At 41.9% G+C, this 11,816-nt stretch overlaps 1 protein-coding gene across 1 annotated transcript; it reads right to left on the bottom strand.

Annotated features, from left to right (window-relative positions):
* Window positions 1-3,574: 3,574 nt before the first annotated feature.
* SLC35G1 (solute carrier family 35 member G1) lies at window positions 3,575-11,449 on the bottom strand. The gene is made up of 3 exons (XM_024121618.3): window positions 11,222-11,449; window positions 6,545-6,725; window positions 3,575-4,573 (listed from the first exon to the last, which is right to left on the bottom strand). The coding sequence occupies exons 1-3, from the start codon at window positions 11,397-11,399 to the stop codon at window positions 3,835-3,837; spliced, it is 1,098 nt and encodes a 365-aa protein (XP_023977386.1). The 5' UTR covers window positions 11,400-11,449; the 3' UTR covers window positions 3,575-3,834.
* Between the last annotated feature and the right edge of the window lie 367 nt (window positions 11,450-11,816).

The following is an 11,816-nucleotide window of genomic DNA, read 5'->3' as shown; positions in this document are numbered from 1 at the left end:
TATCAAAGAGATCTGGCTCTCTTCCTACTGGATTACCCTCAGTAGACTAATTATGCTTATTGGGTGAAAAGATAAGAGGCTAGAAGAGCCATGCTGAGTTTGAAGAATAGTATATGTGAAACACACAGAGAATCAGGCTCACCCCCCTAGTCAGAGCCAAGTGCGATACTCACAGAGCTAAAGCCAGAACTGGAAAGACGGTGACACCTATGGGTAAGATAAAAAGACTGGTGACCATTGGCAGCCCTACATGGGCAGATCAGCCAGGAAATTAGAGCTGTCCAACAGTAGAATTCTCTGCCAGCAGGAGGGAGCCAAATGAAGTTTGTAATCCAGAAAACTGTTCATACCATTCCTGGTGAGACTGCTCAGGGGGAAGGACCCTGGGCTAGGCATCATTTTGAAGAGGAAGTGAATGCTCAACTCTACCATAGTAACCACAGTTCAATACGTAAGTGTTTTTGTCCTCCTTTGTGGTCTACAAGTCGTTCTATGACACTTATTTGTAACATGGGTTGGGGCAAGTAATATTTTTCTATTTAATAATTGAAGCAAATGAGGAAAACAGGCTCAAGGGCACTAAGTGGAAGGGCCTAGCTGGAAAGTGATTACACCACACCCAGATCTTCAGACAGCTAATCCAGTGCTTTATCCATTCTTCCAAGGTGGATTAGTGTGGGTGGGAGAAGCTGGAGACAGTGGAAGAAACAGAAGCTCAGCTGAGCCATTGGAGGCTAAGAGGCTTTAGAGGGCAAAGAAGAGAGGGCAAAGAAAGCAGGCGAAACACAAAGGAAGGGATCTCTTGGCAAATGTGGGAGTTGGTGGGGAGACTGACCCGAGTTTCGAATTTGTATTGGGACACAAGAAATCAAGTTGGAAAAGCAGGAATAGGGTCAAATGAATAATTTGGATGTGATGTGGTGCATAAGAAGGCATTGCTGTGGCTACATGAGAACCAGAGTAACAATGAAAGCAGGGCCTTAGGAAGATTAGTCTGCCAGTGGAACAAGGATCTGAGTGGAAGAAAGAGTCTAGAAGCAGATAACCAGGATACTGTTGTGGTGATTCAGGTGTGAGGTGACAAGTCTCAGACTAAGACGGCAGCAGTGGAAAGGTGAGGAAAGAAGAATTCACAAGACAATAAGAAGACAGACACTCCACGACTTAGTAAAAGATTAGCTGTAAGAACAAAAGCTGCTCCAAGCTCTGAGGATCTAGAAAAATAAAGGCCTCACTGGAACATAAGATTAGGACCTTTATTTCTGAGACATTAGATTTGATGTAACAGTATCAGAGAGACAGATAAACAATTTGAAATTTATTACATCACAACTGAATGGCCAGAGGTCAATCTCTTTAAGAAGTACATTTTGAAGCACATGGATGAAAAAAGAAATAAGGTGTATTAGCTAGCACACATGCTATAATCATAAAAACCAAAATAGTTTTCTTTCATATTAATTTTATTAGTAATTATAAAATAAAACCACTTTATGAAAATAGATCCCTTTTCAAGATATAGGAACTACAGTCTTTGCAAAATATATGCACCCGTAATTGTTACAATACATATCCTTGTATATACCTTGGACATTATAAAAGTATTTAAGAGTCACACCCTGTAAAAGTTGAGAGAAGAAACATTTTCTCCAACTTTGGTCATATATTGTGACATTCAAGCACTTAAACCGCACTGTTGAAATAAAACATGTCTCTAGTGTACAGGCCCAAAGGGATTTAACTTTTAAGGTCCCATAGTTTCCTTTATTGTGCAAGGTAAAGAACCAGGAGAGGGTTCCCTGAGAGTTCATTTACCTTATATAGCTCAAGCAGTGGTTTACTTTCCATACTTAATCATGGAACTAAAGGAGGGGTAAATAAGGCCATGGAAACCCATCTTGGGCAGGTCCCCTCCCTAGCATCCCTAAACATGGAGCATGTCTCCTACAAGAGGAGCTCTAACCCTTGAGCCCTAAGATGCTCTAATTCTATAATTACCTAACATACTTGCAAAATGATGCTTTTGCAACTCTAAACTCTAATATTGCAGATTAGGCTAAAGTTATAAAGATAGTGTGACTTTCCTAAATAGAATTCATTTAGGATTTGTCTGGTGGGAAGTGCTTGGGAAGATCAGCAAGCCAAAAATTTCCTCTTGGAACTACTGGAAAAATCCTTTTCTCACCAAGACATAAACCTCAGAAGCCCAAGTTCTTTCTTACTTTGGAAGAATTGTGATGAAACAGTGGAAAGAGCCTATAATCTTTCAAATCTGTAGGCTTAAGATAAGAGCTCTGACACAGTAAGAGCTGGAGACCATTATAGCCTCACCAGTAAAGGGTTCACTGTGACAAAGAGCCATTTGCGTGTACTCTCTACTTCCTGATTAACCTCCCAAGTTTTCCTAAATATTACATTCTCTCTTTAACTGCAGAATACTGGCCTGATGAAGTTCCAGACATAAAATGTGTCGTTTGAATTCATGATGTTAGTATCATGGTGCAGCACTGACACTTAATATCATACTGATATACTAGAATTTAACAGTGATTTTTTTTTTCCTATTGAAGAAACTACAAAAATCAATCGACCATGGATTCACAGGTCTTTACATTTACTATATAACATGAAGCATTATTATATATAATTCCATAAGGGAAAAAGACTACAAAAATAAGTTTACTAGGATTACTGTATTTTAAAAAGTAATTAAAAAAAATATACTCCAAAGTCCCCTAAGTATTTGGTTTAGAAGGTAAGAGAGGTATCTTAATAGGGTGAACCATAAGGAACTATGGTTTTTGTAAGTTAAAATCTCATCAATTTCTTATGGTTCAACCTAATAAAGCCCTGAGAAAATTTTATTTGGCATCACACCATAAATTCAAAGAGAATTTATAGAAAATCACATTTCTAGTATAAGGAAAACACTTCAGGATGGAAATGTGCACACTGGCCACGCCAAGATTTCTTTCTTATGATTTTTAAACACCTTAACTTAGAAAGTTGAGAAAAATTTAGTGCAGTTTCAAAAAAAACAGAGGACAATTAAACTTACAGAATGTAGCTACAAATGCTAATGCCACTAAAACAGAAAACTATTAGCCAAATTTGGTGATTTAAAGATTTTTTTTGTTTATGTATAAAAATTTCAGCATTAAAGTGAAAAGGCACAAATATGGGTTAAAAGAATGACAATAATTTATAAAAGCCTTGAAAATAAGGCTAATTCATTTGTTTTATTAATACCATTAAGTAGGCACCTACTCCAGGTTTCAGCTTTGGCCTCCTAAATGAGATTACATTTCAAATGAATTCTCAATACAACACTAATTATACAGCAGCATTATTATCAATAAGTTTCTTAGCCTCTACACTGCTAAAAGAGAATCTAAAATTTCTTCCCACCAAGTACCAAAAATACACTTTTTAAAATTACATATATTTATACTTGAGTCATAAAAAATTGTGCAGTTTTTCTTCAACTAATGATGTGTTCTCTTACCAAATGCCACCCCAACAACCAAAGCCAAAACCAAAACATGAAAATCTTCAACTAATGATGTGTTCTCTTACCAAATGCCACCCCAACAACCAAAGCCAAAACCAAAACCAGAAAATAACTGACATACACAAAAAATAATAATTGCTACACCCAAATGACTGGCTATCCTCAACTAATTAAAGACATACCATATTCAAAAATGGTACCTTAACTATGAAATGTATATAGTCAATGAAGTAAATGCAGATTTTCCAGGTGTGTAGGCGGGTGGTATGTCTCAACGGGGTGATGGTGTACTTTAAAGAAATACACATTTCAGCAATGATGCTTTATTTGGAGCTCTGGTACCATTTACGAACGGCCGCTCCAATGCTACTGGCTACTACACATAAGGAGCCACCCACTGTCCACCACGACGGCACATCATGAAAGAAAATAATCTGAAAGATAAAAGCAAAGACCACATCCATAGTCTTCATTAATGCTACTAGCCCTGCTTTTTCTATTTGAATGGCTTTTGCGAGAAACACCTGACCTCCCAAACCAAACAGCCCAATTAGTATGAGAAATAGCCTGTCCAACCCACAGTGCGGCAGACTCCATTCTCCTAATATAGAAAGGGCAATGACGCACTCGGTAAGGCCAGCTACTACATAATACCAAATGCTCAACATGTAGTCCACAGATGTCCCTATTTTCCTTAGGATAACTAAAGTCACGGCAGCAAACACAGCGTGGACAAGTGCTGCGAAAGCACCCTTCAGGTGAACTGAATAGTCTTTATCCGTCTCCTCGACTTCGGAACCAAACAAAAATGGCGGCCTCACGATAAGGATCACTCCGGTGATTGTGAATGCAGTGAAGACAGCGTCCCAAGGGCTATACTTTTCCTTGAGAAATATGCAAGCAATTATAGACGTAAACACTGGACAGCTAAATGAGATAACCGTGGCATCAGCGAGGGATGTTGATTGGTAGGCGTAGTATAAAAGGATCATGGCACTAGAACCAAGGACTCCTCTGAGAAGAAGGAAGATTCGTTGACCTTTGGGGCCTATAAACCCAGTTCTGTAAATTCAAAGGAAGGAATGCATATTAAATGAACTCGGTATTTGTTTTCAAATTACATTTTTAAATTAAGTATTATCTTAAAAGTCCTAACTATCAGAAAACAAGGAAATAGTAAATTAATTATGTCTACAACTATTATACACCTTTTAGAAAGTGTTTCCTAAGCATAGCTAATGACATTAAAGTGTTCACAGTAGAAGCAAAAATAGCACAAGAGAAATACATAAATAGTATAATTATAAGTCAGCAAATATAGATATTATTTTTCCTAGGTATAGATATATGCCTGCAAAAAAGACAAAAAGAAAAACATACTGAAATGTTCATCATGGTTATACCTTAATAGGTGGACTCATAGGTAATTTTCCTATTTATTTTCCCCAAATTTTCTATAATGAAAAGTGTTATTTTTATAATAAATACAATTTCATTATTTAGCTGCCCTGTATAACCTGGGAATGCAAGTATGCATTCTCAATCTTAGTGAGTTTTTCTGTTACAGCTGAAAGCAATGCTAAAATTTATTTCAGCCATTGAATATGAGACAACTTTTCATTGTTCTCCTTAGGAAAAGAGGTAAAATACATTGGAAAAGAAACTGTATCATTCGGATAAATATAATAACTGCTGCTCAAATGCTTTAAAATTAAATATTTATGAAGCAGAGTACTGTGTAAGCTCCTGGCTAGGTGTGGCTCATTGGTCTGTGCCAGAGCTGGCCTTTTTAGAGCAGTGTCTAGGCTTGATATAGGGAGCCCTTCGTCTCTGGAGTTAGAAATGAAAGTGTGGTCACCTTTGGTCCATACTTTGAAAAGCTAAGAGTTTTTCATGATAGTGAAACATAAAATGGGTCAAAACAGATTAGTGCCAACAATTTAAGAAAATTCTTCTAAGTGCTTTCCTGCCAATACTTTTACTCCAAAATGGAATGACTGTGTTAGCATCAGTGGTCTGTTGCCACCTTTAGACATTTCTGAAGTCTTACCTACCATCATTTCCTAAAATATTGTGACTTATCCACACCTACACGGGAATTTCTGACAATATTTTTGATCTTAGCGGATTTTCTTTTTCACCAAAGACTTGGGATAAGGAGTGAAACTATTCTAAGTAAATCTGCACTGAGTTATAGATACAAAGAGACTTTGGTAGCAAGTGACTAAAGCTTTTAATCTGGAGTTTAAGCATCTTTACCCAAAGAGAGAAAGAGCCAAACAGCCACCAGGAACCCAACAGGCCCTCCTCCCACGCGTCTAAGTACACGGGGGTGTGTAGAGGTTACAACAGTGTGGGGAAGGTATAATTTTCACCTGGGGAGGGTGTGTGTATGGGGTCCATGTGGAAGGGGAAGGGGGGGCTGGGCGGGGAGAGAAGAGTAAGGATGGGGACTACAGTTTTCGTACAGGGTAGAGGACAAAGGATATCATTCCCTCCAGTTTACAGATGAGGACGCTGAACAGGAAAAGAGCTAAAAAGGCCTTTCTCAAGATCCCCTTTTCCCTTTCTCATGGCACCCTAGTGGGAAGACCTAAATATTATTACTGTAACCTTCTGTTTGCCCTGGTAGGCGAGCAGCCTGTTCTACTTAAAGAAACCTCTGACACTAGGAGGCACTACTGTTTCCTCCCGTTTACTTTTTTCTTCCAAATACTAGTTATGCCAAAGGAAAGAGGGAGGGTGGTACAAGATGGGGGGAATTGTACAAGGAAAGCTTTGTTCTCAAATAGGGGGTGGTAAATAAGTGAAGCTCTTTCCCCTCCTTTGTTTGGGCATGTGGTTGGTGCTTATGAGAGCGTCTTCTCTGGGTGGATCCTTGTGACTTTTCATTAATCTGAGCCAAAGGGTGTAAGGACTGGTAAATCTATGAGAGGGATAAAAGCAGAGTCTGTAGAGTAGATAATTTAAGCAGGTCAAAAGATTTACAAACATTTATTAATACCTTCTACTTTTCAGGTAAGAAATACTTACTTTCTGTATATTAAGCAAGGGATAATGATTAGCATTTGGAACACACATCGGAACGCACTAATTTCTACAGCATGGATGTCTTGCACTTTTTTAACAAATAAAGAGCCCACTGAGAATAGGAACGCAGACAATAATGTGTAAAACAAGCCAAGTCCAGGACAGGGTGCTTTCTTCTCAGCTTCTGAAAAAGATTAAATTCTGGTTAGTCCTTGCTTCCAAGGGTATGTTTTATCACTTTTACTTAGAAATTGAGAAAAATGGAACAATATTAATAGCTAACAGGCTACAAAAATTACCTCCTAAGCATATCCGTTCTCTGGATCTGAACCATTTTCCCCACGAAGAATAAAGAACCATAGACAAAGGGCAACAATTTAAACCTACATTTTAAAAATGCAGTTCACCCTATAAAATGGAGCTCTTTGGCTCACTGAAGACTCATCCCTCACTTTTAAAGTCAAAAAGAAGTAAAAAGCTTGCCAAGATGGTGAAAGAAATCTTTAAGAAATGCTTATCAAGATGGCTAGAGAAAAATGCTTCCAAGTGATATTTTATATCATCTCATTGGTGAACTCGGCTTTATGTAGAAAGTGTTCTTTTCTGGAAAACAGGTCCTAACTGTGTGATATGGCTACTTGTTGGTTAGCTGACTTCCCCCACAAGCCTGTAAGCTCCTCCAGGGCTAAGATCTCAGCTGCGCTGTTCAGGCCTGGCCCATGGAAGACCCTGAATAAGTATTTGCTGAAGGAAATAACATAAGAAAATTTCGTGGAAAGATGTAGGGTCTAACACCACAGGCAAAAGCACAATCTGAGAAGGCTCTCTGTTTAGTTATTTTGAACCGTTAAGGAGATCTTAAAGTTGTCACGGTTTACGACTTATCTTACATTTAGAACATAAACTCTTTGAGGCCAGGGGCTAGGTTATCTATCCCCCAGACCTCAAAGTGATTAAAAATATAAAAAAAAACCAAAAACAGGACTGCCATCTAATTCTTGGCTTGATCTGAACCAGGAAACTTCTGCTTTCTCCAGGGCATCAAGTATTCAATCCATTAATGACAGTCTGTAGAAGCAGCCACTGCCTCTGTCTTAAACAGCTGCCTAAGACAGGAGTAGAACCTGCTTTCAAATCTCACCCCCATCATTCAGAGGAGAGCAAAATGCAACAGGGTAAGCAGAGAACTCCTTAAAAGATAGGCCACACACTGAGGAATTTTTTTTTTTTTCTTTTTTGAAACTAACACAAAAACAAGGACAGAATAGGAAGGAAACACAGTACTGGCCCTTGTTAGTTAAGAGCAGAGCAGAGGTGAAGGATGTGTAGGCACATGCAATTTGTAGTAAAACAAGGATTATCATTCCAATCTAGGAATTTACAATGGGTTACTCAGCCATAAAACAGTACTGCACAAAGTTTGTTTGTTTTAATGCCCTTTTCTGATAAACACACAAAGTTTGTTTGTTTTAATGCCCTTTTCTGATAAACACAAACACCAGGTAATACATTTCAACATCCTCATGTTAATTAGATACCTTTGCCCACAAGTGACAAACAATTTGCAAAGTGGGACCAAACTCTGATGATGCACAACCTTCCTGGGGGTACACTACAGCCTTTGTGGTAAAAGATGCCATTCTGGTCAGTGGTCTCCACCTTTTCCTGTTCTAGGTGTACTGCTGAAGAGAATGACGTGGAGCTAGCAGTTGTCATGTAATAGGTTATCCATTTTAAGTGCCTGAATCCTCCACGTTCTGTTCCATATCTATGTGCTCAGCTACTGTAGGAACCAAACTACACATACCCACTCAGCCCACGAGAAGGAAGCTTTAGAAGACTTCCAAGTTAAGCACCACAAAATACATGTATTGGCTCTGGTCAGCCTTAGAGGTCAGTTTCTGAAATTTCAGAATTCAGGTCCAAATAAACAGTTTTTCTTTCTTTCTATAAATTTATTTTATTTATTTTTTATTTTTGGCTGCGTTGGGTCTTTGTTGATGTGCGCAGGCTTTCTCTAGTTGTGGCGAGCAGGAGCTACTCTTCATTGTGGTGCGCGGGCTTCTCATCGCGATGGCTTCTCTTGTTGCAGAGCACGGGCTCTAGGTGCGTGGGCTTCAGTAGTTGTGGCTCGCGGGCTCTAGAGCAGGCTCAGTAGTTGTAGTGCACGGGCTAAGTTGCTCCGCGGCAGATGGGATCTTACCGGACCAGGGCTCGAACCCATGTCCCCTGCATGGGCAGGCGTATTCTTAACCAGTGTGCCACCAGGGAAACCCCAAAATAGTTTTTCTTAAAAGAAACCCAATCCTTACATAGAACCTACACCCTCAGACAGAACAGAATAGTAAGATTGAGGAAAGAAAACATCTCCCTTGTCTGTATTTCAAGGATCTTCTCCAACCTAAACTTTTAAATTTTTCTCCAGGAATATTTTAACTTAACATGATATTTTAAGTCTTTTAAAACTTTAAGTTACAAGGTCTAGTTGAACTTGATTATTTGTTATAAGACTGAGGACTAGTTCTCCTCAGGAAAACCTCAGTCTCTTACAGAACAGTAATTTCAATTCTCTCTGTCAAAGGAGATGGACAAGAGAGTAGCATAATCCAAAGAGGCATTTGCCTATGTAATATGCTTCCATGATCATACTCCACTGAAAACATATCTAATAATTTGGCAACTCTAAATAATTCAAGTTAAGTAAGTGGCCACAGTGCGATTTCCTGAGTCAGAAGAAAACTGAAAAGTTGCTCACTTTCTCTATCCTCTGCTTTAAACTGGTGATTCACTACCCAGGTTGGGAATTAGAATCAACTAAGGAACTTTTAAAACTTCAATGCCAGCCCTACCCTAGACCCACTGAAATAGGACCTCGGTCACTGTAAAAAGCTCTACTGGTTTCAGGGCCACTGCTACCCTAAGGAACTCACTCCTTCCAGGGGGATGTGAGACACAGACTTAAGACAACTTCTTCTCCTTGCGTCACTCTAAGACCCACACTGTCCCTCAAGAAAATAAACAGATGTCTTAGGATAGCTGTGTGCTGTCTGTGAAGGTTATCCAAGAATGTAAGAAAAATGAGTAACAGTTTCAACCTGAACTTGAAAATGAACTTTCTTGAGTTAACCAATTGGGTTAAGAGGCTAAAATGATACTGTCACAAAGTTCAATGACCACAGTACGGGGGTTTAAAGTGTTTCTATGGCAATCCCGTTTTTGGAATATTATCTGGTCACCTTATAGTAATAAGTATTATTAAGTCTTATTATTAGCAACTTTCTTTGAAATTAAAAGACCCCTCAAGATTCTTAGGTGCAGCTGCTTACGTAGGTTTTGCCACCTTCTGCCTGAAGTATTCCTCTTTGGTTCACAAACAGGGGAATCATTTAAAAATTTGCAAGGACTAACTCAGCAGTCCATCGTAACAACATTCAGCCATAGGATGCTAAGGTGAGAAACTGACTTCTTCAAAGCTGCACATCTGGTCAGCTCAGCTGAAGGTAACCCTTACATAAATGATCAGAAGCCTGATCATTTCTCTTAGCATTAAGGACAAAAATGCAGCAAGAACCATCTCCCTGGGGTTTGTCTCTCTACAAAATGTGTGAATTTTCTGACTCTCAAGAAAGTGCAGACAGAAAGCGGGGTCAGCTAAAAGTCATAGAAATCCCAGGTCACACTTTAGGGAGGTGATCAAGAGGATGAGGTGGTGCAGACTGTGTAATTTTGTCTTGAAAGGAGATCTGCCTATTTCTCTTTTCTTTGAGGAAGCTGCTCCAGGTGGGTGGTGGAGTTCAAGGAGGAATGTGCTTGGGGCTGGGAGAAAGGGCCCTGGGATGGGTCGCTAGCAAACTGGGATCCTATCCCTGGTGCTGCCCAGACCTGTGAAGTGTCTCATCCACACATGCTAGATCTTCGGAAAAACAAAACAAAACAAAAAAACCCTCCCAAAGCCCTCACCTTCCCAGGCCTTAATTTCATCATTTGTGAAAGGAAGACATTGAACAAGATAAAGGGTTTCTCACACGGGGTCCCTGGCTTTGGAGGCGGGTCCGCGAACCTCTTACCCGTGTTTGTAAGATTGTGCCTCTGTCTCATTTTGCATCAGTTGCTACAAATTCCTTGTAACTCAAAAAGGTTAAGAACCAGTAGTAGTTCCACTCAACTCTGCCTTCCCAAGATTCTAAAACTCTGAGACAAACGTTTTTCTAGACTCGATGCTTTTCAACTTCCTCTTCAAGCAACACCGTTTACATTGAGCTCAGTTTTCTTGCTTAGCTTCCTCCCAACCTCGGCCAGCTGCGGGATGGCCTTTCTCGCCGACTCCCAATCTCGGGCAGGGCGCACCAAAAGGCAATCTGACTCCATGATCCTGCCCGCAACACTTTAATCACTTTAATTATAGGCACAGTTTCAGAATCCCAAATGGGCTCCAAAACAATCAGAAACTTTCTCCGCTCTTCCCGCCGACGGGGGCGCGTGGGGCTTCTGCTTTACAGCCCGCCCCCCCCCCGCCCCCAGGTGACAGGGCGAGGCTGTTCACGAGCTCCGAGCAGGGTGGGAAGGGGGGCCGCGGTCCACACGGGGCACCCGGCCGGCGGCTGCGGGGACCCCCACCGCTGGCGCCCTCCCGGTCCCCCACGGGCGAGACCCGCACCAGGGTCCGTGCGCCGCACTCACCCTGCTCCGCGCGCGAGCCGCACGGCAAGGAAGGACACTGCCAGCACCCGCCGGGGCCGGGCGTCTCCGCTACCTCGGTGGCCGCCGACTCTTCCCTGGAGCCCGGGGGCGGGATGTCCACCAGCGGCAGCCCGGACTCCAGCCGCTTGGCGGCCCCAGTGTCGTCCACGGGCCGCATCGCCCAGCCGGCGAGCTCCCCGCGGCCACCGCGGCGTCTGGCGCCGGCAGCCGCGGCTCCACGGCTCCGCTCTTCCGGCCCGCGGAGGTGGCGGTGCGGCGCATGCGCGCGCGGCCCTTTCGCCTCCCCACCCCCTCCACGGGGAACCGCGCTCGTCCTCTGCTACCCTCTCACCTTCAGGTCCCCGAGGGGAAGGCCCTCTGCCTCCCAGGTCAGGCTGCGGTGCCCGGGGCTGGCCCCAAGGGGTCCACCCCTCTGCTGCGGTCCGGCTAGACTGGCGAGCGGCTTGGAGTCATCCTTCCCAAGGCACACTAGACCTATTTCTGTCATTGCGAAAGGAGGCAGGGACCCCCGCGGGCCGTGTAATCTTCTCTTAGGGCGGCCAGTCGGGAAGTTAGGGGAGTGTGCATTTATTTC

The sequence above is a fragment of the Physeter macrocephalus genome, chromosome 20 (genome assembly GCF_002837175.3).
Source record: "Physeter macrocephalus isolate SW-GA chromosome 20, ASM283717v5, whole genome shotgun sequence".
Lineage (NCBI taxonomy): Eukaryota > Metazoa > Chordata > Mammalia > Artiodactyla > Physeteridae > Physeter > Physeter macrocephalus.
The sequence above is the reverse complement of the archived record's forward strand: the minus strand, read 5'-3'. Positions and strand labels throughout refer to the sequence as shown.